General features: G+C 38.0%; 1 protein-coding gene across 1 annotated transcript; it reads right to left on the bottom strand.

Annotated features, from left to right (window-relative positions):
- Positions 1 to 2,441: 2,441 nt before the first annotated feature.
- Positions 2,442 to 26,072, bottom strand: LOC139708666 (growth factor receptor-bound protein 2-like). Its single transcript, XM_071620601.1, has 8 exons — positions 25,509 to 26,072; positions 22,282 to 22,379; positions 21,615 to 21,743; positions 19,400 to 19,532; positions 7,551 to 7,601; positions 5,531 to 5,575; positions 3,794 to 3,850; positions 2,442 to 2,692 (listed from the first exon to the last, which is right to left on the bottom strand). The coding sequence occupies exons 1-8, from the start codon at positions 25,584 to 25,586 to the stop codon at positions 2,495 to 2,497; spliced, it is 789 nt and encodes a 262-aa protein (XP_071476702.1). The 5' UTR covers positions 25,587 to 26,072; the 3' UTR covers positions 2,442 to 2,494.
- Positions 26,073 to 27,917: the final 1,845 nt, after the last annotated feature.

The following is a 27,917-nucleotide window of genomic DNA, read 5'->3' as shown; positions in this document are numbered from 1 at the left end:
ATTGGCCAATAATCTAACAAAGAGCACACCACAGATGAAGCAAAAATTTAACACTGTTCATGATTGTGTTCAGGTTTCTTTACTTAGGTTAGTAAGAGAAGAACGTAGTGTTCACAGGGCAAAGTTTCAGTGCAAAATTGGAGAAAAGGATCAGGTTTACGTAATTATGTATCGCAAAGGACTGACCACTCTGTTTACACAAATATCAGACAAGCAGTTTGATCCCTAGCTCTGGCTTAAAGGCAGAATGAACCAATAACCTGATATATTCAAAATGTACCATGACACATACTTTCTTCCAAACACCATCACACTTTGAGGTGCTTTGCCTAACATAGCACTAGTGAATGTCAGCAATCCTGGGTCAGATATATATATAGAGAGATGCAAATAAAACCATCAGGCGCATTAATACACGGTCTGCTGTCCTGGCATCAGGACCAGAAACATCCATGACCTAAAAATAGTATCATACTGGTCAACGACGTGCCTATTGCACTGCTTTCACATTCTTCTTATTAGTCACATGCTCGTATTTATGATCTACAAACCAGCGGTTGGTCATACTGCTCTGTCCAATGAGAGGCGGAAGAGTCTATTATTCAACACGATAGTGCAGAAATGTAACCCAACAGTGTGGCCTTTGCTCACCGACGATCATATGACAGCTCCATCTATGAGGGTGTTTTCTTTTTTCAATATTTCCATCGTATTTTCAGCTTCCTGTCATATGGAGCTCTCACTTTCTAAGCATCATGGAATTACCCCTTCTTCTGATAGGTAAATTGCAGTTAAATCTGGACTTTTTCATGTTTGCACTGTAGCCCTTAATGTTTAACTTGCCTATTTCTGAAAATAGCAATGTTCTTCTCTTTTTTTTTTTGTCACAGATCTCGCATGAACTGTCCCTAGAAGCTTGAAATGGCTCACACATCCATCGGAATCAAAGCTTTGAATAGGGAAAAAAATAAAAGAAAAAAGGTAAAGAGGGCAGGAGAAAGATAAATGATGCCACATAATGGGACATTTTATTCAGTATGTGCCTGCCAACTCTTCCGCCACCATTTGGACACACACCTTTATGAACTCTTACAATCGCGGGACAGCAGAAAACACCTCAAAAGAGGCAAATAAATCATAATGATTCCAAGCATTTGACTAATTCTATGCTAACACTGGAGCAGGACCCCAAAGTAACGAGCCTGTTTGAAACATCTGCATTTAAATACATAGACCAAGCCTCTGACAAAATCCCAGGTAGGATGTGCAGAAGTTCACAAGAATTCTTTGTGATGGGAAGCTTGCATACAGATTTGAATACCAAGCAAATGATGTGCATACAAGACCGAGATCTTTCCGCCATTAGCATTTTTAAATATAATCAGGGGGGAAAAAGACATAGGCAAACAGGGTGGGGTGACACACCCTGCTGAAGGACATCGGGAGCAACCTGTCATGCAAGGTTACGTACTGGGACAACTGAAGAGCCTTGTTCCCATGTTATACCACACGGACGGGAATATTAGATTTTGCTCACAGTGCAGTCACAACTTTTACAGGCCACAGACTACTTCAGGCCACCGATTTGGTGTGCAAGGTTGACTTTACTGTAAAAAAAAAGAGAAAAAAATATAGATGATATATATTTATTTATATTTTTGGATTCCATGTCAAGACGAGCTTTACTCCTACGATCTCAACCATTACTGTGGAGTCCAAGCACTTGCCTTGATGAGGAAGAGCGTTGTTTACATCACACGTTTACAGGCATGCATGTTGCGTTTGTATCACGGGAGCTTTTCGCATTAGCCATGGCCATTTTTATGTTTATGCACAGTCGTAAATGAGCAAAATTAGATTGAGACTACACCAGCTTTCACTCAAGTTGTTTCACTTCACATCTTGTTACAGTTTTGTTCGACCGTACGTTTGTTTCACCGTATCTATCCCGTGAGAGATCAGACCATTTAAAGGTGAGAGGAGGTTATGCTATGAACCGATACTCTCAGCAAGAGTTGTACATGCTGAACACTCTTACTTGGGACCTCTCAGCACTCTACGAGTCTTTATATTGGAATTCTAAATCTGGTCCTCGGACCAATCAAGCTGGCAATCAGCTCATCCGGGTTATCGGGCCGATGTACACAGTTCGCCCCTCGTCTGTACATGATATGTGATTAACTTTTCGCAGTTCTGATATAGGCAAAATAGTGCTACTACAAATCAAACACTGAAGAAACAAAACAACAGCGCTCTTCTCAGAGTTGCAGAAAGATGATAAAAAGAAGGAAACATGAAGACGACAGCATATTTTCCTTATCTTTATCTCCTCCCTTTCATTAGGTTTTTGCGTGAAACTAAGAGAGAGCAATTGATTGATATTTTTTCCCTTCTATCTCGCTCTCATTTTTTGTGGTGAGTGTATTTTGGGATTTGCTTTCTTTATAAGACCGTAACCGATCTGCGAAGACTCAGCCGCCTCGTCAACCGCCTCCTAGTAGCCCCCGGGGAGTTTGCCCTCGTGTATTGTGATGTAGTTCTTTGGGAAGATGCCGCAACGGATCCCCGTGGGCGTCCGGATCTCGCCCTCCCACCACTCGGCGTGCGGCTGGGAGATCAGGTGGATGATGTCCCCCTTCTTGAATGACAGCTCGTTGTCGACCTCAGAGGTGAAGTCGTAGAGAGCCTTGCACTGCAGGGAGGTATAAACAGAAAAAAAGGGGGAAGGGTCAGTGGGAAGGGGGAAGAGAAGGGGGCACATTGATCTTTTATACATGATGGAAATTGTGCCAAAGACACACATTTGTAATCAAATATATGCAAATTTAGAGATATAGACGACTAGAAGTGTTGCTCCAGTGGCAGATCCAGAGGGGGGCACACCGGGTGCGCACCCCCTCTTTATTTTTTGTTGAAACAAAAGAAATAAAAAGAAAAAATGGGGGGTTAGTGCGCCCCCCTTTAATTTTGTAAAGGCGCCTCCCCTTTATGGAATTCCTGGATCCCTCCCTGTACTCTATGTGGTCTCAGAAGGAGACCTCCACTGCTAATCAGTTCATAGCACTGTACATGGACTAATAACTTGGTGGAGATATTGACTTCTAAATGTACTTTAAAACAAAGCGAATCAGTTAACAATCATTACACTCTAATTGCAATGATCTGACATCTAATCCTGAGCATCATCAAACAACAGTGGCTGAAAGGAGAAACAGATTTCTGCCGATTTCTCAGGATGCCCTTGCTCTCCGCCAATATCAACGCAGAAGGACTATGGTACATGATCATCATCATCATCCCTGTAGTATCATTATAACAAACATTCTAAAATATGCAGATGGGCACTTACCCCAGTACCCTTCTCTCTAGCATCATGAATGACATTGTTTCAAATACCTCATAATCAGAGACCCCAACCCCAAGCACCTTCTGATCTGGAGATTCTCCCGCCCGAAACCCCTAGCAAACGGGAGACTCCAAGTTGATGTGTGCGAAGTTCCTAGGGTTCTAGACTCTCTGTTGCTATCTAAGGCTTATTTTTTCAACATACTGTACGATAGCAATAAGTAAGAAATCCTTTCCACCGGGAGACACAGAGCCAGTGCGGAAGAAATCAAATCTCAAGCGGGAGAACGGGAGATTTTGCAAAAAAGGGTTTTCGGCGGGAGATCTCCCGTCGAAAACGGGAGAGTTGGAGTCTCTGCATAGTACCGGGGACACTGTGAATACTACAACCCACAAACTTTCCCATGTGATAGCTGTTCACTAAGGTTTTGCCTTCCAATCTACTTACTTTGCAGATGCTATCGTCCCTGTGTGGCTGGGCTCCTCGCATATTCTGTTGGACAGGCTGAATGAACAACAGTAATGTTAAGACTCTCTGCTAAAATGACAGCCCAAAGGTGCTTCAAGATAACTAGCCCTCTTAAAGGGATCGTACAGTTTTGGTTGAGACCTAATTTCGGGTTTCTAACATTTTTTGGTGAAATAATGAGAAACCTCTTATGATATATGAAAGAACGTGTAATTCTATGAGGAATTCAACGTTTATTTGACGAAAATTGGTTTTGAAATGGCTGAGATATAAAAAAATGAGTGATTCTAATAAAGTGTGGGACCCACACTTTATTACGATCACTTTGTTTTACTTTGTTTTTGGATGTTTCAGTGATTCCAAACCCAATTTTCATCAAATAAACTTTGAATTCCTCTTAAAATGGTATGCTCTGTACTATATCATAAGTGTTTTCTTGGTATCTCGCAAAAAGTTAAAAGCCCAATTCTCATCTCCACCAATACCGTACCATCCCTTTAACTCATTCCAAAAGTCCTGGGCGGACTGGCTGCAGAAATCATCATCTTTGCCATCAATGAATTGGCACCTCTGAATGCCGCTGCATATCTTGTAATGGACAAAGATAAGCTGGAACTGGTTGAATCAATAAAATCTATGCAAATTTGCCAATTTGAGAAAAATACAGACACTTCGACAGTGTGAAATTTGTAGCCAACTGAACATCAGTTATGAATTGGGCAATTCAGAGCCATTTGAGCATTCTGTAACAAAAGAAAAAAAAACACACAGATATGAACAAAAGGTTCAATCAGCCCTGCACAACACTAACAAAAACAAGGAATTTTAGTTGAAAAAAAAAATAATAATTTACTGGTTTACATCATCTACAGGATGCAGAACTGAACCACAAAAATGTTGGTTTTTATGACTTCATGGGCTAACAGAAACTTATCAGGAGAGAAAATATGGTGAGGGCACTGGATAGCTAAATGTGCTTGACACTTGCCAAGCTATACCACACGTAAAACCAGTCAGGTAAACCAATAGAGCACATGATGTGCAACATCAAATTTGTTGTTTTGGTGTTGATTATTAAATATGCTGAAATGATACTAAATATAAGGCCATGATGTCTCCACAACTTGATAATTTATGATTGCACAGAGGTTAGGAGGACACTCCACTTTGTATGAGCAAATATCTTTTGTTGCTTTTTTTTTCATCACTCAAAAGAATTTGGAGGGTTTTTCTCTTTCAGTGCATTTTGTGACTCAAACTGTCCGGGTGCTTGATTGTGTATGACTCATTCTGACTCGACCTTTACTTGTGTTCAAATTCATGCACCTTGTTATCAGCCGCAACTGCACACTGTAATTCAAGGTTTCACTAGAAGATTAATGTGTTGGTTCTGAGAGAGGTTGGAATGGGTCACAAACTGTATGCACCATACTATATTCAGTCAATTTTTTTATTATTATTATTTATTTATATTTTTTTCGACTCGGGACTTCCAGACTTAGCACGTGATTAGATTCACAACTGAGAAGTAAAGTAACGAACAGAGAAATGTACAAGTGCATGTTGTATTCATGTTGGGATTAGAGTTGATATTCATGAATGGCATTAAATTTGCAAGAAGCATCCAACTAGCAAAATTAAAGAAATAAAAACCTTGCAAAACATAATGGCGTATACAGTATACTCCGCTAATTAGGACTTGAAAAGGCAGGTTACCTTCATGCCATTGTCTTTGTGTTGGTGAGCTGCTCCCGGCATATCCTGTCAAAGTAAAGGGACCAGAGTTTAAGATCTTTGAATGGTGGAAAACATGCAAATGAAATGTACCTGTTTATATTCAGGGAATAATTTTCCTGGCATCGCATCGCAATTTGCTATGCATTTTTACACCACTGCTACACAAACTAACTGTTGTGTAGCAGTTTTCTTTCATAGAAGTGTACAGGATACCATTTGAAATATTGTTCATCAGCTGAAGTTGCGAATCAAATTTGAGTTGGAAAATTATTCCACGATATTTGTGAATAAATAAATATATACACAGTTGGTGGGGTGACAAGACTTTGTCTTTTCAAATCTCTGAGAAAATTACTTTTTTGGATTAATTGTCAGATACTCAGTTAAGTGACTTCCTGTCCACATCCTACAGGCTTGTCTGTAGCTGTCTTACCCCAAAAATAAAGCCACCACTGGATGTCCAAGGAAAGGCAATCCTATTTGTGAGAGTGTTTTGGCTGCCATGTTTTTTCAATCTCCTGAACATTTTGACAGTTTTGAGATATGAAATGTTGTCACCGTAACAGCGATATGTGTATTTAATACTGGGATCAACATTAGCGGTTTACCTGGTGTCCCCGGGCCAAATTTTCTTTTGGTGGCCTGATCAGGCAGCTTAAATCCAAAATGAGTTCTTACATTTCCCATTATTTTTGGGCCACTGCATTTCTCCTTTCGGGCCAACAAAATTTTAAATTCAAAGATTTTAGTAGCCCGAATGGGCCACTAAGGAAGAAAGTTAGTGTCAAGCACTGATATAAATATTTTTTTACATTCTTTTTTAATCATGCATATAACATGCCAATCATGTGACAACAGTAAAAGTGAAATTGAGAGTACAGTCTGTGACCAACCAATTGATTGGCTGTATGATTATTCTAACACTGTGAAGATATTGTTATAACTCTTTCACTTTCAAATAAGGGCAATCTAGTATGAATTTTCCTCCACAAGGGTTTTTCTCTTTTTCAATCACTCTAACACATACACACAAGTTCTTTCAGGGTTTCTCCCACTTACCTGCATGCATGCTCAAATTTAAGTTTGACTTTCGAATGTACATTACATCTGTAATATTCTATCAGTGCATATATGCACTCATGTTTCTAAGAAATACACTTCATGACAAAGACCTAAAAATGTTGCTATGGGATGGTAACTGGTACAAACTGTACATTTCCATCATATGGCATTATTTTCCCTACCTGTAAGTCTGTTCACATTTTTAACAGTATCAACCAACAATTCAAATGGTTAGTACAAAATTGAAATGATATGTTTCAAAGTTTGATGGCACAACACCAAATGTGTTTAGTGTTTATATCTTGAACCAGATTTCATTTGGATGGGTCAATTGCTTCAGAGAGAAAGAATTCAAGAATTTGAGCATTTTCACTTGACCTGTGACCCTTGCCGACGTCTTTCTTCAAATAATCAGTAAAGCTGGTAATATCCGATTTTCAGGATGATAATTTGAGCTATTTTCAAAATACAGGCAAAGATAGAGATATTCTAACATAATCATTCAACTTTGACTCCATGGCCCAAATTTTTCCTTACAGAATCACTGTGCAAGACATATGCACTGAATAATTGTCAAGATATGTAGAAAATAGTATAATTTCAGCATCAAAGAACAGATTTTTGGATTTTCACTTGACCTTTGTTTTATGACCCCCTCAACAGAATCACTGCCAGGCAGTACGTGCATGTTTGGTTTCATGCAAATAAAATGAGCCATTTCCAGGATATGGAGGGAAAAAAGGTGTTTTTTTTAATTTATTTTTTTTTTATTTTCATTTGATCTTTGACCTTGGATCTCTGACCTTGAGCATGTGCACCCAATAGTTGACAGGCACAAGTTCGTCTACTCATATAGGCCTACATATGTCAAGTATCACTTGTATTAATACCTCAAATAGTGCTAGTACTGAACTTCAGAAAATTCTGGCAAGCTTACCCCTAGGCCGTTGTTGTCGAGTGGAACACAAGGGTCTGTGAGCTTGATCTCCTGCAAGTAGGAAAGAAAAAACAATATGAAAAAGTTATCAAGCCTGCCGTTGAAGGTGATTCTCAGCAGATTGTATCACTGTCTGCCAGCTGTTATTGATCAAGGGTAAGAAAAAAAAAATACATGATGTACCGAGGCCTTGAAATGAATGATCCATGGTACTGTATTGCTGCACTGTCAACAATAGCTACTGAGAGTAGAGGCATGAACAATGACCAGAATCTACAGTTGACCTATTAAATGCACAAGAAAGTTAAGAGTCATCCACGTTTGTTACACAGAACAAGTTTTCAAACTTTATGCATCTGCCATGGAGTTATGCCAATACGTTCACAAAAGCCGCACATTTTCATCCCAAGTTTTCTTCGCGAAAAATTGTGGTACATGTACTTTTATTGACAGGCACAGGTATTGCATTTCATGCATTGGCTTATGGGCACTTCCAACTTGCCACTATCAAACCCAAATCAGTTTCTCCAAATTGTGTTTTGTTTTGTTTTTAATCTGACAGACTTACATGCTTGTATATCGGTGGCCACAATTTATGCACACAAACACACACACAAACACAGACAGAGTCAGTAATAACGTTGTGATGTACACTAGACAACAGTACTTTTGTGTCTCTTAAAGGGATGGTACAGTATTGGTGGAGATGAGAATTGGGCTTTTAGCTTTTTGCGAGATATACCAAGAAAACACTTATGATATAGTACAGAGTACACCATTTTAAGAGGAATTGAAAGTTTATTTTATGAAAATCGGGTTTGGAATGACTGAAACATCCAAAAAATAAAGTAAAACAAAGCGATCATAATAAAGTGTGGGTCCCACACTTTACTAGAATCGCTCTTTTTTGGATATCTCAGCCATTTCAAAACCAATTTTCATCAAATAAACGTTGAATTCCTCATAGAATTACATGCTCTTTCAAATTTCATAAGAGGTTTCTCATTATCTCACCCCAAAAATGTTAGAAACCTGAAATTGCTTGTAGGTCTCAACCAAAACTGTACAATCCCTTTAAACTTGCTTAGGTCATGTAAATCTTCGTTTGGGTCAAGTTTGGATGGATTATTGAATGCTGGTGAAAAACAGTTTGGTACAACTGTATGTATGCTATCAAAGCACACTGTCTGAGCACATAAAGGGCTAGCCGACATAACGTTGACAACTTGTATGAACTACTGTATGACCCCCTCTGCCATTGATGAATCCTGCCATGTTTGGTCAAAATCCAGCTGCAAATTGTCAGAAGATGCAAATGTGACAAATATGGCAGAGAGGCACAATGGGCCACTCAGGATGCACGACGCATGCTGGACACTGGAATGCACACAATCGTAAGATCGCAATCGCAACACTGACCACTGACTAGTGGGTCAGCTCGTCCAAGGACATGGGATAGTTAAACTCTGTACTGATCTAATCTCTCTACCTATTAGTAATACACATGTGACCACATTACTCTGAAAGTATTTTGACATAGGATAAAAAACAACAACAATTCAATAAGTGAAAAAACAACAAAAGAGTAAACCTAAAGGCCACACATTGAATAGGTGAAGACATCACAAACTGTTATATTGTTGCAAGCTAGAAGGATCCAATCAAACACACTCCGGTGATACAATGCCCCAACAAGCCTACAAAACTGTAATTTGCGCCACTGTTCAAGAAAGCATAAGTTGCCTAATACAAACGCATCTGTATGCCATATAAATAATAGCAATAACACTTGCAATTTGAAATTTGTATTGCACCATATCCACGGAATGAAATGATCAAGGCACGCTCAAAGATGAAAGGATGTAAAGATAAGATAAAGAAATGGTGAAAGCTTAAATATTATGAAACAAAGGATTTCAACTCATTCTATAGATACACTGTAACTCTGTCGATGATGCATATTTCATGTACTAGAGTGAGTCCCTTCAACACATGATGTCTTGTAAATACAACTGTACTACTCATGTAGGTTATACATTGTAGTTGTACTTGTATATATTGTATGTCGTATACATAATAGATGAATGACAAGTATTTTTACAGTGTAGAGCCTGTCGTCTTCACCTGGCAAAGAAAACATACCCAACCCTGATGTTGAATGGACTGTGTCCCTTGTGGGAATACATGACACAGTGTGTCATTTACATTAGAGGGGAAATGCATAGGGCAGGAATTCCCTCAGAATATAAAGAGGGCCTGGAAACGAAATGTGCATGTCAATCATTTTTACATCTGTGCACAAAAGGCCATTTGCATCAAATGCACTTTGCTGCCTAGAAATAATAAAAAACCTGGGGTCTGTACCTAATAATTATAAAGTACATTTGTGGCATTTATATACCATTAAAGCCAAAATACAGTTCTCATATATCTGCAAACCTGTCAATTCTTTATCAAATTTGTACACATAAGAATATAAAATGTTTAAATAATGCTGTCATAATACAACTTAAGTTGTGTAAAATAACAAAAATGAGAACTATTAGCCAAAAAGCTTTGCCAAAAGTACTACAATCTCGGGCTTACCAGATCATGGCTGCTACGGGATTTTTTATTCGATTATCGATAATAATATATCGGGTCACAGCGGTATCCACTTCACGCAAGTCTGCATGCAATTCAATACCACTGCCTGGACACAATTCAATCAACGCATACTAGCATCATTCTATAATACCAACTATACTGAATGGGGTGGGTGCTTCAGGAATAAAAGGTGTTCGGTATACTGACTTTCATCATTTTACACTTTTGATCTCGAAATACTGCCAAACAACTCATTGTCTCAGCAAACTATGTCAGTCAGACAAGTTAATTATTTTTTATTCAATTTTTTTTTTTTTTTTTTTTTTTTTTTTTTTTTTTTTTTTTTTTTTTAAGGAGAGTTTCCGATATATTGCAAGCAAATTCCAAATTGTGGAATATGAATTTTGAGCCATTCTGAGTACAAAGTTTTAGCTTTAAACACTTCCTCTTTAATAGTATGTATTTTGGCTCCCTGCTAAACATTGCCTCATAAATTCCTGGTATTCTTACTGCATACACACAGAGCAAAGAGTCTATGAGATTTGAGAACTTGCTACCAAATTGTATAGCATGCATGTGCACATACATGTAGACTGTACAACCCGTATCCAAGTGTATCTGTTCATACAATGTATGCTTGTATGCAGACTTTGTGCAGCCTGTACTTCATGTACATGTTTTGTACATTGTATAATGTATTGTAAAAAATTTGTTCAGTATGTATTATATGTACTAGTAGGCCTACATTGTACATATGAACATATGTGCATGCAGCATGCATATTGCATGCAGTAACTCTCTACCCTTTATTGTGATAAATGGTCTACACTGTACGTCAACTACAGTACCTCTCAAAGATAAATATTACCAGCATCATTATTTGTATATACATGTTACATGCTGCACTTTTGCACAGCTCCCATATAAACAGCAGACCAGTATGGTAATGTGTGATTTATATACCCTTCTTTTATAGTGACCTGGACAATTACATTGAATATGTGTATACAACTACATGTACACACAAGTGAAAGAAAAAGGACAATATTACAAGTAGTTTAACTGACAAATAACATCTATAGATAAGTAAATGAATATTCATAAAAAGTATTCCTCTTAGCTATAAAAACAATAATTTTAAATTTTATATTAGGACACAAGACAAATCAATGACGTGTTGGACCACTGATGCAGAATAAACTGCAGTCCCCAAAATTTTCGTAATGTTAAAGGGGTGCAAGTTCAATTCTCTCAGAACAATTTCAAGCTTAATTATTGACACATCTGATCCATAACAATATCAAGTTACTGGTGATCAGGTGGTCATAAAATGTTCTCAAGACTTGGCAAGTCAGTAACGAAACACCACTGTATGGTATTACAGAAATAAAACACATGTATCAATTTACATACACACACAAGTACACAAACAAACACAAACATATGATCCAGAAAGAAAGAACACTATGTAGTGTGTCAGAGAATTTGACCCATTTACAACATCTTGAACATGCATCTATCGTTGAGCCCTACTGGTGAATTGTTCATATACACTATCCTCTGAGTGTTGCCTAATTCCTTGGGGGTGAACCCCAAAAAGAGGGAAGCAAAAAGTAAGACATTATGCAAGCTCACAGAGCTATGTTCGAGCCAAGAGTGACTTGCTCAGTCACTCATATAGGAAAACACAGCACCAAAACCACAAACACTCAGCAGGTACGAACATGTAATAACAAGGAAGTATCTCTCACTCTCATTCCCTCCACTTTCATCACTCTCGTACAGAGGTCTGGAGCTAGGCTCCTTAGAGCTGAGACTCTGTCACCGTTCCAGACACAGTGGAATCGCATGGAATGTCGAACTGCTTGACTGCACGTGCAGTGCCTACAGAACGATCAGCATTTCACACGAGGGAGTCACTGTACCAATGTGTGTCTTCATACGGATATGTGCGACATGACATATGTACACAGTACCTGTACTAATGCAGCGTACCTGGGTTTTTGCACTTTGACGACGTCCACAGAGAACATGCTCTGAAATGAGCCGGTAAACTTCATCGCATGAAAGACGTAATGGAGAGTTTGTATTGTATTTGTGGATATCAGCACAAACACCAAACTGAGGCAAAGATAATCACCATGACTGTGTTCATTTTCACTCTTGTTTGGTGTATAATGTGCGTATGCGTTTCTTATTCCTGTTAACCCTTACTTCGCAAAAAAGCAGAGTGAACTGAAGCAACATTATACTCTGCTTCTAAATGACAGCATTCTTCAATCACAATGCAACGACTGTACAAACAGTCCATTAAAACTGTTATTAAAACTGTTAAAACGACATAGGATTGAACCCACTGCAAAATACTTACTCCAAATGACATCAATATTCAAACTGACAATCAAGAAAATTTAGAAAACCATCTCCCTTCTTCCTAACCCCCCCCCCCCCCGACAAAACGGCTTCAGAATGCATAAGTAACATGTACGTATAATCACAAAGAGTACTGTACTTGAGAAGAGGAAGTATATTGTCCCCACAACAAACAACCAGATGACTAAATCACTTACAAATATAGTTTTTATTTACAAATCACAATTGTCTTGGTCCCAAATATTGAAAACTGTGTCTGCTCTTCATAACATGCTCAAGCTTCAATGCAGAACATAAAAGTTTCCATTTTCAATCCACTGATTGACATGAAGACGAACATGTATTAGAATTTACTCCATAGAATGGGTTGAATGGGATTTTGCTTGTATTTCTCTTCCAAGAAGTAAGTTTTAGTGCTGAATCATACTGAGTTTTGATGTTCATAATCAACATTCTGAGACACTCCTCAGATGTATAGATTTACATAGTCCTGATACATGTAGTAATTGACCTTGTCATGGTCTGCCTACATTGTATGTGTAAGTGTAGATAAAGAATACAATGGGTGTGGCTGAGAGATCTTCCACACTCATAATGAAACCAATGTGTTGCAGTTGGAAGTTTTGGACAATCAAAAAAGTCCTGCATCATCCAGGAATTGCTACACAATTCTCCACATAATCACAAAATTCTACAGACTTTCAAACACATTGCAAAAATGACTTGACGACTAATTCCTTCTTAAGAATACAGGATGTGTTGTAATCGTAACTAACTGCATTACTTTTCAATCCTTGCCATTTGTTCATCATGCATCCTGAATTCCCCATAATCTATTTGGCTTTAGTAATAAACAGCCCCTACTAGCATTCAAAGAATACAAATATTCTCCAGGAATATAGGGTGACTATTGCATAGAACTGTGCATTTATCCTGCACATTTCATCAGAACTCATTCATACCTTTTTAAGTCACTTTAGGAGACACACAAATAAACAAGCAAATGCCAGAAAACACATACAAGAGTAACCTTCTTGACAACAATACTTTTCCCTTCCATTTGGTTGATTTCCAAACTAAAGATGAGGGTGTATCTGTTTTTTTCCTATTTTGTTTTTTCCCAGATACCTTTTGTAAACAATTCTGAGGCAAGCATTTCTCGCGTTGGGGAGGCTGGGGTGCAGTTGCTATTGTAAAACTGAGCGGCTCTTAACGCCCTACAATGCATTTTGGCAATGCTACGATCTACTGAATCCTGTGAAAAGAAGGGGGCTGGATTCACTACGTCGAGAATAGCACATGACTCACTTCATGACTAAGATAAATGTGTTGAAACAGAGCAACGTCAGGTGATAACACACACACACACACACACACACACACACACACACACACACACACAATGCAGAACTTGTGACTGGACACGTGTATCACATGTATGTTTCAGTACGATATTTCATAGGTATTATATAAGAATGCATAAATTTCATGCACGGATGGTACATTAATGTGCATCATTGTAGTACATCTCAAATCAAGAACTACAGAGATAGGCACGAGTCATCAAACTAAACAGAGGGTACCTTTAAACACATTGACCTGAATAGAATATGAATATGTGCACTGAATGCCTTCTTTTGTTACTAGGCAAAGACCTACAAAATGTTATCACATTCATTGTGCACCTACTGCATATCAACATTCTACCTCAGCACATACAATGTAGCAATGTGCAATTTGCAACATACTAAAACTACCTCATTTTGGGGAGGATACAACACAAACTCATAAATGCCTGCAATATGCATTGTACTGCTTCCAGGGCAGCTGTTTAATATCACGATCTGACACACTGCACTGGCCAATTAATCAAGCACTTGTACCCTGGAGTTGGTTGGGTAAGCCATTTGGTTGTTCATTCACTTGTGCAGTACTGCGTACTCTCCGGGCAAAAGTCATGGGTTATGTATTTTCAGTCAGTTGTGCATGAAATTCCTCTTCTTTGATGATGTACTTGTGTTGGAAGTTTATGGTAGAGTAAATAACTCTTCACGTCTCACATTTGATGTCTGGAATGCACACATGTTATTTATATCAAAGTACAGTATTCTACCAGCATTATTTTACCAGGCCAAATACACATAACTGCTTGATATTACTGATCAATGATATACATTGTAACTTGTACACTTTTAAGCTATTGTTCTGCAAATAACGACTGGGTGAGCAAAGTTAAAAGGAACTAGCTGTGCCTGAATAGCTTGGACAGCTGTACAATCATTTATTTATTTCCATGCAGGAATAAACCGTATGCTGCTCTTGCACATCAATAAAAAAAAAAAGAGTTCAACTATTCACTGTGCATGTCCTTTATAGAATCAACATGTTGAAGGTAAACTTACATGTACACTGTGCTTTATTAGATGACACTGACAGACTGTAGTATACATAGAAATCAAAGAAAGCTATGGAACTTATAATTTATATTTTTAACGATTCCAAAGTAAGTATGGACTTTTTGACTTCATGAAGAAAAGGAAAAAGTAAATTAATGACAATCAATGTAAACAATAACTGAATAAAACATGGAAATATTCTCAGTACATTAACTTTTGCATACTTCGTGCTACTTTTGGCTAGCGCCAATTATAAAACCAAAACATATCTTCACAATTTTCTCTGCACATTTTGAATGGGTTGAAAATTGTGCAGCATGAATTCAAGAACCCATGAATGTTTTTGAGCCTCTCAACAAGAAGAATTAATCACATGAAAATATTTACGTTAACAGTAACTGAATTGAATAAAAGGATCGGGCATGTAAGAAAGAGATGGAAAAATAAAAATGACAGGGAGACAGACGGACATATGCATACAATGTACATTTATGTATACAGTGTACATGTGTATATAGGGTGTGTGAGTGTGTGTGACTCTCTGTGTTTCTCTTTCATTCATAATCACCCATTTTGACCTTTTGACCTGCACCATCTATTTTCAAATTCCCCAAAACTTTCTTCCTGACCTCTGCCCTTTGACCCTTCAGAGTCTTGGCATTTAGATAACTGGAAAAAAAAAATGTTGTCACCTTTTACAAGTGTATCTTTGCATATAAATGCTAGTTTGATCAAGCTCCCTAAAGTATTTCAGGAGACATCAGTACTGTACTTTCTTACTTAAATGACCTTGACCTCTGACCATTAAATAACCAAATTTGAGATTAAGACTGCCTGAAGAAAAAATAGCTCTCCCATTGCTCATACCTATACCAGATTTCATCAAATTGCGTCACCTTATAATTACATAATGCCAAAGTTTTGGCTGTAACTTGTCTTAAGATCACAAATAAAAACAAAACTTACAACATAGACACACAGACCTGTGAATTCACTGCTCTGCACCGACCAATTATTTGTGATTAAATTTTACTAGTTTTCTCATGCTATTGTAAACACAAATTTCTTAAATTAAATTTGTAGCTTTAACTGCTAACCTTCACTCCGAATTTTGGCTGTAGACCACACAATCCATACACTTTTGTCAAGTTAATCATAGTCTTGGATGATCACTGAGCATGGTACAATCACAAGTTCCATTGGAACATTTTCCATGTTCCTAATTAGTAACCTAAGAAAATATTACTCTAAAATTGTGCAAGGACAGGCGGACAGGTTGCCCCAAACCATGCTGCCTCCAGCACCATCACAAAGTGTGAAGATAAGGCAAAAACAAAGAGACCTACACTGTAAGTTTGCTTCCGTACAAGTATGCATTTACTTCCCACTCAACATGCAATGTAGGGTGTGCACATGCAAACATGTGTGTCTGGATATAAGCCTCATTTCAAGGGGATCTCTGCAGTTGAAGACTAACCACAGGAAATTAACAATAAGGATTTAAAAGTACCGGTATGTCATTTTTGTGGTGGCCTGTAGTGCTGGATGTAGGCACGAAGGTCATGATCACTCACTCGTTTGTGAAAATGCCATCACTTCGAAATAATGCAAAAGAGACCCCTATGACATAGTTGTCATCTCGGACGAATGTTGGTATTCACTGTGACAGAATATTACCGTATACGCCATAAATCTTTAATAGCGATTCTACACAGTAATTTCACGCGAACTGGGACTTCCAGACAATTCTGCGAGTGGCTGAATTCGTGATAATGGAGTACAGCAATGGACAGAGAAATGCCCATTTGTAATGACAGCACATGTTGACGAATGGGAGGAGACTGAAATCCATCAGAGTAAGAACATCCCGTTAGCTGAAACTCCTTTGTGCCTTACTCCATGTGGTTATCAAATGATTTGTAGAATTTTATGATACATGTATCATTTTATTGTACCCTCAAGACATGGAAATAAATCACCCCTGATCAGTCCAGTGATATTACATGTAGTTCAGTTCAGTGGTATTAGTTGCATTTACAGTCTACATAATAATATACCAAGATATACCAATGTGTTGATGTCCGATTATCGATGTTAATATGAGATATGTTGAATGGTATTTTCTATGATTTACAATGTTGACAAAATATGATGTTTTTCTAATGTTTTACATGTCATTTGAATCTTGTTAATATATAGTATGCTTTTTGTAGAAAGTAAATAAACAAAATAAATATCCTGACACAGACATAAATGATTGAATTGGAATTGGAATAACATACATCATAAACAAATTGCAGTAATCTTCAATTCTGCCTTATAGCATACAAATGAAAACGTTTTGCTGCCAGCGGTCGGGTCCGTATGCTGGCCATATGTTACATGCAAATGAATGAGGTGATCTAACGCACCCACACGCGACACGCAGAGGTCAAGCAAGGTTACACTTTTGGTGTTCACTTGTACACTTCCAGTAATGCAGACTTACTGTGCAGCAGGCACAGGCAAAGCGTATATATAGACATGCGATAATCGCATATGATATAGCTATTTTTTCTCTTTCTGTCGGTCATGATTATCAAAAGATATTGTCACTCCACAATAGAAATGCATTTTCAGAGCTTATATGCTAATATTCTTTGTCCAACATGTAACAATTGTTGAGAAAATCTAAAAAACTATGGTACTTTGGAGATAGAGTGCATCATGCCTTTAGTGCATGACATAAAATAGAGATCGTGCTATGCACCAGCGTACATGTAGTGTTGTCAACACACTGTTCCAGAAACTGAATAGTGCCACCACCATTTGAGTTTTTAAAGTTATGTAGGATAGGGAGAATTTGATAACGAAGCACATAATCCTGTCATAGCATGTTTCTCTTCCTAGGTACGTGTGTGCCAGCCTACAAAACGTTTGTAAGGACACTTATTCTGAGTACTCAAGAAGCCCATCATACACCATAATTCCACTTGGAGTTTGCATCATGTGTGTTCAACTGCACACGTGAATGCTGACATTATAAGAAATCGTGCATGCACAACCCAAGCACCATATGTACAGCTGCTAGATAGGCCAATGTATTATGAATGACGGGTGAATATATCACGGAGACCTTTCCAGCATACAAATAGACTTTGAAATGCCACACAATGATGAGAAGGCACAACACAACACTATGTACTGTACACTGTACTCGACCACTCCTATACAGCATTTGAAATGCATCAATGCGACAAAGCTGGAAACACACAAACATATATTTAAAAAAAAAAAACAAAGCCATACACACAAGGACAAATACACAGAATACAATGTACATACAAATCATAGGTCAACTATAGGGAATAATTTTCAAACTCAATTCTGACTAGTAATTTTAGCTGATGAATAGTTTTTCAAATAGCATCCTGTACACTTCTATGGAAGAACACTGCTATACAAAAGATAGTTGGTGTTGCAGCAGCATGGCAAATGCAAAGCAAATTGTGATGCGATACCAGGAAAATTACACCATGAACTACTTGTGCTAAAAGTAAGTTTTATGTCGCTCACACCACTTAGACAAGCCAATAATATGAAACCAACATTTCAAGAGGACATGTCCCATGCACGCTAGAACCTGTACAGCCATATCAATCTCTACATGTACGTCTACTTGGGCGCTGGGTATACAAAGTACTTGTAGTTGTCTATGAGGGCAACTTGTTAGAATATATATTTGGATAGGTAGAGACCACTGTCTTGTCTGTAAAGCCCATCTTTTCTGAAATTCTGCAGACTGGTTATCTTTAGCTTTGCATAATTCTGCATGTTAACCTTTTGCAATCATCATTTGAATAGGACAGTGGACTTCAATTTCAAGAAATTTGATGGCAAAACCATCTTTCCCACTTGTCCCTGGTACAAGCTGTACAAATAATATGAGGAGTTCAGACTAGACATCATGGGCAATTGTATTACTGTAAAACATGATATATTCGTGGCATGAATTTTTCGCGAATTGGAGCCAACGGCCTTTTTGGCGGTATGAAATTTTCGCGAACTGGAACTGGTATTCAATGTATATAATGTAGACAAGAACTTTCGCGTGCATTTTAATTTCGCGAATCTTCGCGCTCGCGAAATTCGCGAAATTAAAATGCACGCGAACATTTCTCGGTTTACAGTATTCTTGTTTATTTTAGTACATTATTTTTTTCATGTAGATTGTTTTTTTGCTACAAATAAATGTATCTGGACATGTAGACTTGCTCTACAGTTCTGGCAGTACCGTGATACAACATGCGTGATGAACTTTTGCCCAAGACAGAGAGCAGTTTTAGAGTGGAATCAGACACAGCTTTCTGAACAGTCTGCACATGTTTTGCCATATGGGAAATCTGTAAAAAAGTACACGTACAGTAATAACACTTTGATAGTTACATATCAAAGTCATTTGTAGAATAGATAGAGAGAAAACTCAGCAAACCAACAAGGATTCAGGGTCCCTACCTGTGTCCTGCTGACGGAGTTTGTTCTGTGATATTCTACCAGGTCATTTAGTGAATTGAATTTGACGACCCACAGGAAGTACTTCCCTGACTGATCCGTCAGGATCTTGAAGTGTTGAATGGCATTCTGAAACCTGCAGTGGTTGAAACAAATAATGATAATAAAACAACAAATAGAAGGGGGGGGGGGGGGGTAAAAAGATATATTGCTAACAATGGGACAGCACAGGAATGATATTGAGTATTCAATCAGTGTATGGAATACTGTTTAACCAGAAATATTTACGGCATGAAACTTGCACAAATTAGAGCCAACAGTCTCTTTCGCAGAATGAAACTTTCACAAAATGCCAACCATGAAAAACCATAAGTATGTATACAAATGTACACGTGTACTAGTAATGGAGGGATTTGCTGAACTTCGGTGAGCAGTTTAGATATGTGACTCTTGTCTCCACTGCAAATTCTCGAAAGTTTCGTGCATACAAGAAATTCTTAGGAGTTGTTACTCCTAGAGTGACACGCTTACTGAGGGAGCACCAAAGGTGGTCTTGTATACAGAGGACTAGGACAATCACTGACAAATGCAACTTGGGTGGCAAATTTGATGCAGAATTCAACTGATATCATAGACTATTTTGTTTAACCAAAGAGGTTCTAGAGAATGGAGTCACAACTGTCATATTTCCTTTGCTAGATGTTCGAAGCCGCCGCTCAAAAATATTTGAAGCATGTGCCAAACAGGATCTGCCGCGCAGATACGAAGACAATTGACTCGTGTCTCATTGCATAATCACTAGCCACTTTCAAAGGAAGATGTCTTTGTGATGGTAATTACTTTTCGCTATCCCTTCTCATAAAAGGTAGGTGGTACAGACATGAGGATACTGTGCGAATAGAAATTGAGCAAAAAATGCTGAAATAAAGATGAAAATCACTCGACTGGGCATACCCGGGCACTAATCTGATATATCTATCAATAAAGAATTATACTTGAAGATTAATTCCATATTAGTTTTATTTGTGGAAATGAGCGGAAAAGTGATAAAATCAGCTTTCCAGGATGGTACACTTTTAAGAATTTTCACATGATACAGCTCTGATTTACAATTCTGCATAAATTTCTGGACGGGATCGACTTTTGTTTTACATGCTTTATCATTACGTAAAATTTCACTTCATTTAATAAATAAATAAGCAAAATATGGCCAATATTATAACTTTCAAAATGAATCTTCAGATTGCTCAGCAAGACAGCGGCGTCGAACATCGATCATCAAAGGCGAAAGTGCACCTGTGGAATTCTTTTGTACATCAATAGAAATCTGACAACTGCTTGAATAATTACAGCCAGTTGGAACTCCATGTATAAAACCTCCTTGGTTTAACTTCATACCAACTTTGGAGGTACAGTTAGTTCTTCTTAGATTCTTATGCCTCAAATTCTCCACAGCAATCCAGGCAATCTTCAGACAAAAATGGGGGGGGGGGGGGGCAGGAGGGGGCTTTCAAAGTCTTGCTGATGAAAACCACTGCCCTTCCCACACATTTGTCTCTCACTGGCTCAGTTCAAAACATGGCTTAAACAGAACAGAATTTAGAAGGAGTAGGCAATTTGTAATTACTTTGTAGAGGTGCGCAGAAATACTGGTTGAAATGCCACCACGACATACAGTGGACTCCCGTTATAACGAAGTCTTGGGACCGGCAGTTTTCTTTCGTTATATGGAATTTTCGTTATAACCGGACATATAAACAATAAAAAAACATAGAACGGATAATGTTGCGGCTTGAATTTTTATTTCGTTGTAGCCGAAATTTCATTATAACCATGTTCGTTATAACAGGAGTGCACTGCACACACTCGCAGGGACCTGTTGTTTCTTGCTGTGGAAGAATTTGTAATATCAAATTTTGAGGTCATGTGTATTCAGTGGCTGATCCAGGTGGGAGCGCACCAGGCACGCACCCCCTTTATTTTTGTGTTAAAACAAAAGAAATATAAAGGAAAAAGTGGGGGAGGGGTGCGTGCGCCCCCCTTTTACTTTTGCAAAGGCGCCCCCTCTTTATGGAATTTCTGGCAATCCGCCCCTGGTATTGGAAGGAGTCACTATTAAGAGCAGCTTTTCTGTGAAACAGGGTCATGAGGTGACCTCCTGCATGAGAAGTCAACAGTGCGTGAGAAGCACTTCCACGAAAAATCTGTGAATACTCACTTGACCGAGAGGGAAAAATTTCCTGGGTCGGGGTTACTCTCCGAGTCTCTGATCATGAAGGCACCGTCACGAGGCATGGCCATTAGATGGTCTTCTGCTAGCTTTCGTGTAATCTTTCCAACGTACCATCTACAGAAGATATGGGGGGGGGGGGCACACAGGATAAAAAACATATGAATGAATTCATGTTGCACTGTGTGAGTAGTATTGGTGTCCCAGTACATGAATATCCATCTGATAATTAATCCATGCGAAAGGATTATAATCATTGAACAAATATGCCATAAAACACACACTAATTTCTCCCTCAGACAATTACAAAATATACTGTCAATGTCTCAGTGTATTGTACACATGTCTGGACTATGATATGAGATGAAGATGAGTTCCTCAAAATGCCCAGAAATGTCCGTGCTGGCAGCTGTTGCATGCTAGATAAAAGTACGTAGTAGGCCTAGTAATGAAGTTACACAGCCTTTCAGATGTACCCAACTCGATTTGCTAAATTTCTACCCAATCTTTTGCTCCTTTTTTTTTTTCATGGCATTCATGGTGAAATGCTTACATTGTATATTGGTAGACTTTGTAGCTACACATTGCAATGTAGTACACGTGTACAGTCATGTATATGCCATGCCAAGCTCTACCTGCATCAAAGCAAACTTACCCATGGCTCCTTTCTACAGTGACATAATTCTCTGGTATTAAGCCTTGCCTGGCACCCAAATGAGCGAGTAGCCAGTGTTTGTCTTCTCTTCGTATCACCTGCAGAAATAAAAATAATACAAATTCACAAGAAAATTCCATCATTATCAAAAGGAACCATGTTTCATTTCAGTTTCAATTACAGCTGTACATTGTACACAGAGTGGCTCGTTCACAACAGCTGTTACTGAGATAAAAGAATTCTAAAATGGTTTAACCAAAAACATGTACTTGTACAAGTACATGTACATGTGACATTGTATGCATGCATCTCCACTACATGACTATAATCTTCCTAATGGTAATCACACCCACACCAATATTGACTCATGGAATTATCCTTCAGCATACAGTCCACTTTTACAGCTGTATATGCCCTGAATACCACATCAAATGTAACATTCTATTGTATTTAATGGCAGATTTTCATTTCCGCTATGAAATGTCTACAATGTGTACATGAACTGTTCAAATATTCTTAGAAAATAGAAAAAAGTTGTGTCAACTGCAAAGCTGAAAAGGTTTATGCCTCAACTCCTTATAAATATAAAAACAAATTGAAGAAATTTATACATTCATACTTCCTATACCATATTGCTTTTGGCCTAGTGTACAGTATAGTTGTATGTCACAGTATCACCAGTGGTGTTATTCCTACCATTTCTACAAATGTACAAAGTACATGCCCTCTGTTGATGAACTCCTTATTTTAAAAACCATTTAAACGAAATATAGTGCACTGTATCAGAGACAGACAGAGTTCTTTACATGACCAGCAGGTTCAGCAATGCAAAAAAAAAAAAATGTCAGAGGGGTCCGGTGAAAGATGTTAGCCGCATGAACACACGACAGCCACAGGCCGTACAGCAGGCTAGGGCTTAAGGTATTGAAACTGAAATATATTAACCCTGTATACGAAAGTGAAGCTTGTCAAGTATCATGATTAACACTTCCACTATGGCATAATGTGACAAAAATAATGCATGACCATCTTTCGAATGTTTCACTATACACAGTACATGATAAATGAATACTAGGCAAGATTGTCTCTTTGTACTCAATTCAAGAGCTGGTGGCAGACACTAATTATTCTCAAGGCAAATACACATGATACGATACACAAGTTATTAATTACATGGATAAGCAAGAGATATCAATACATAAAGATAACAGTGTACAAATGCAAGTACCACACTTTCATAAAATTTACTTTATGGCAGGATGAAGGTCATACATGTACAATAGGCAATCTAAATTCATTTATTGGAAAAACTTCCTTAGTTACAGTTGTCTGTCCCCCCCCCCCCCCCCCCCTTATCTTGCCATACAACTCTAAGTCCCTATTTAAACCTTGTTAGCCTGTATGCATAGATGCATGCTGTCCCCACCACATGCCAAATGTGCATGCATGCATCTGTGTGTGTACACTAACACGGGTAGGTTGTGCAGATAGAGTGGTACGACAAAATCAGGGGGGGGGGGACATAAGGAAGTCTATCAAAATGTTATTTCGAAACGTAAAAATTATACATGTACTGTAAAATTAGAAATTTTTGCGCATATCTTTATGAAACTTTTACAACTTTCATGAGCCAAAATTCACACAAAGTACATGTAGGCCTATAATGCATCGAAAAGGTTTTGTCTAGATATGCAATGCAATGAATCCCAGAGGCCACTTGTGACAGTTTTTATGGGGTGAAAAAGGCCATTGGCCCCAATTTGTGAAAGTTTTGTGCCGTGAATATTTCTGGTTTTATAGTAAACTCACAGAATATTAGAGAAGGTGGCTCTCACTCACAGCACCTGGCTGGCTTTGGTGTCTAACTTGATATCAACACAGTGCACTCCAGTTATAACTTACATGGTTATAATGAAATTCCGGTTACAGCGAAGTAAAAATTCATGCAGCAACATTATCCAATCTATGTATTTTTAGTGTTTATTTGTTTGGTTATAACAAAATTTCGATATAATGAAAGAAAACTGCAGGTTCCGAGGACTTTGTCATAATAGGAGTCCCCTGCATCAAGGGCTCTAACCTTCAGGTTTACATAGTACTGCACAGTATGTTATCATATGAAGCCACTTGATTTGTACCGGAGAGGGTCCTGACCATGCAAGTTTACAAACAACCACAGCAGAGATAATGAAATTGGTAGCGAAAGTCCTGTGATCTCATTGGTCAAGGGCTGTGTGTTGATTTTTACTGTCCACATACTGCCTCACAGATGACAGCAATTATGAACATACAATTGTAAATATCACGCAATTGCAGCAAAGGTTCATGCACTATTCCCAGCAGGCAGTAATTACTGGATGCATGCTTTTCATCTATGGCAAGCCAAAAGAAAATGCATCCAGTATATATGCCATCAAGTTCCATGATTAAAAAGTGGCTTTTTGGCAATAGAACTGTCCCCCGTTCTATAAAACAGATGACGGACACATCTTTTTGCACGTCAGTACGAATAGTGTGCATGCATAAGTTATTGCTACGGTCCTATACTTTTCTACAGAGTACTAGCCTACTGTAAATCCATTATTCAGCTTTCACCTCGCTTGTGGGTTTATATGGCAGCATTCCATAATTACCTTTAATATGCCCAAGGTGTTATGCACACAATTTCCACTGGCTGACGACGCACTCAGACCTACGCATCATTCAATGAGACGGGACGACCACTACGGACAATCTACATTGACCACCCTTTCTATACACATGTCCACCTGTTGCTTCTCTTGGTAACCGTTAATTACACGCTATTTTTTTTTTCCATCTTACACTAGACAAGGCTTGTAAAAAAAAAAAACTTTTTTTTTAAACTTCATGTCATAATAATTGTAACACACCGTAGTTATGTATAAACTCGGCCTAGCGGATAAACTCAGCCCCCAGCGCGCGCAAGGACCCATAGTTGTAAACTTGTAATGTGCGCGATGGGGGCCGAGTTTACCCATCATATTAAACTACAGTACTAATTACATTACTACATTAAACATCTTACTCTCTTGAGTCTGTATGTTAGTAATGTTACTTGAGAGTGATAGACTCTTCCTTTCCTAATTTAGCACACATGACAGTTTTGACTGCAAGATCTTACAAATGTAAAGAAAGCAAAGTTTACTGATCGTGTCTAGCTCAGTCATACTCGCTTGTGGACTGGACGAGTCGAGAACATGAATTACCTTCAGTATAGCATTTTTCTTGAAAGGAAGTTCATCTTCATCGGCAGTGCAAAAGTCATACAAAGCTTTGTACTCCATCTTAATGGTGTGTTGTTGTTGTTTTTGGTCAGTGAATGCTCATAATATTTTCAAAGTGCTAACTCCTCCTGTGTGTGAGCGCAGTCGGGTCTGCGTGTACTTCCACCAGCAACGACGATCGTGATTGAGAAGCGCTCGCTCGCTCCTACTGCACACTCTATCTATGCACACTACACACGCCTGTCACCACGTATTATAAACACGACTCCGCACCGCAAATCTGTAACAATTCCCTCAAAATCAGGCTTGTATTCTCACTCAATACGGTTATTCCTGACAAGTCCAGATTCAGTCCTATTTCAGTCACGTCAAATCGGTCGCTAGCCGTAATAACAGTAATCATCCACGACAATCTTCTTGTTTCCTTCTCCTTGTCGTACTTTGAAACAAAACTTCGTATAAGAACACAGTCTGTAGATCACATAGACAACAACGTTCACAACACTACTTGGTGTGTAGAAAGATCGGTCACACGCTATTTCCGTATTTGCGGAAATAAGGCGCGCGCGTTTATAAGCAGTTGTCGTTGTAGTTTGATTCAACATGGGTTCGGACTGAAAGGTTATCCCGCGTGTGTGAACATAGAACATGTGCAGCGGGCGCGCATCAAACTGGAGATTTTGACACACGTAACAGTTTGACGGCAACAGATGATGGCGTGTGTGGTATCCAGTGCTCAGTATATACACGGTATACGTACTCAGTTTTTATCCTACCTTTTGAAGGAAGTGAATAGCAAAAATATTTCTCATTATTTTATGACTGTTTTGACTGCACAATGGAGCTCTCTCTCTTCCCTAGTAATTGGACAAAAATAAAAATGCACTGACATCTAACCTGTATCCAATTTACAGTCCTATGTCGACTCAGAAAACGTAGTTGTTTACCTAATTTCAATAGTTAAAAAAGTAGAATTCCACATCAAGTTGGCCGAAATACAGAAAGAGAATTCAAATGAATAGAATGGGGAAGGTTTCATCAAAATGATAAAGTTATGATTTTACTGTTTTACCCGCCCCCTCCCCCCCCCCCCGAACAGTAGTATTATATACAATGTACCTACTCATACATGTATTTCTGACGATGATGATGATGTCGTACTTAGTAATCGCCTCATAAGTCTCCCATTGACCTATTAATAGCGCTCAACTTTTTTTTTCACTGTATAAATCAATGTATTATTTATAATCGATCTGTGATATGAAATGAATATAAATCAAACAGAAAGAATCGAATCATCGGTATCAAATTTTTTTTTTGTGTTACAAGGAGCAGATAAGGCTAGGCCTAGATTCAAATTTGTTTTTCAGCGCAGTCCAGTTTTATTTAAAACTTTCAATAAAAGAAATATTATAAGCAAGACCAAATTATACAAACATGATAACAAAAGAATAGGTAGGTAGTCCATTGCATAAGCAAAATGTTTCATTAAAAAAAAATAATGTACATTACATTTTCAAAATGTTCTGAGACAGCACAGGATCAGGCTTTGCCATTATAGTCAAATCCCGGGTCCCCGTATACGGTTCAAGTTGAATATAAAAATGGTATTGCTTCAAAATCATTACAAATGTATAATATTACATAAATTTGCACACACATACACACACTGACAATATTGGTAAACAATATCATGAATTCTCAGTATTGGGGTCTACTGATTTCTGAAATATAACGTTAACTTTCTTTTAGATGCTTTTGACTTTAGACTTATTTATTCCAATCTGAATGCCATTCAAAATTTTGGGTCAATAAATGGAATTGTAATATATGATGGCATAGTTGTGGCATATATGAAAGTGTATATAGAGTCATATACTATGAGTCCTATAGTGTCACTCTCATGTCATAAGTATACATTATAATCATTCAAATGAAAATACTTGATTGTGGAAACATTTTCCTCAAACATAGGTACATAAAAACTGAACTTTACACTTCATAAAACATTATACAATTTCGAAAACTTCGGATTATGACACATAATATTTGGCTATGTGTGGGCAAGACTGAATATATTCTTGTACATGTATATGGAGCAGGAATGCAGAAATAAACTGAAATTATTATTATTATTATTTTAATGACTGCGATAAATAGGGACCGTTTGATCTGCAATAAAAGTATCACGTATGGCATTATGCCAATGCAGGCTATTGCACAATAATTTAAATGTGGAATTACAAAGGTAGAAAGAGAAGAATCAAAGTATTTCTTGAGAGACTGGTCGTACAGTCTATGAAATATTAATATTTTCTATATTTTGACCATTTGGCCTATAGACGACGGCAGTAGTGTTACGGCACATTTTGGTAAATTGCACATTTTGGT

The sequence above is a fragment of the Diadema antillarum genome, unplaced genomic scaffold (assembly GCF_040938485.1).
Source record: "Diadema antillarum isolate AM-2024a unplaced genomic scaffold, OU_Dant_1.0 seq00001365_RagTag, whole genome shotgun sequence".
NCBI lineage: Eukaryota > Metazoa > Echinodermata > Echinoidea > Diadematoida > Diadematidae > Diadema > Diadema antillarum.
This window is presented reverse-complemented; position numbering and strand designations above follow the sequence as displayed.

Excerpts from the sequence above, each read along its gene's own strand:
- LOC139708666 (XM_071620601.1), bottom strand. The coding sequence starts at position 25,586 with ATGGAGTACAAAGCTTTGTATGACTTTTGCACTGCCGATGAAGATGAA. Across the intron at positions 7,602-19,399 it reads ACTCCGTCAGCAGGACACAG|GAGATCAAGCTCACAGACCC; the intron begins GTAGGGACCCTG and ends TCCTACTTGCAG. Across the intron at positions 3,851-5,530 it reads ACAAAGACAATGGCATGAAG|CCTGTCCAACAGAATATGCG; the intron begins GTAACCTGCCTT and ends TTGTTCATTCAG.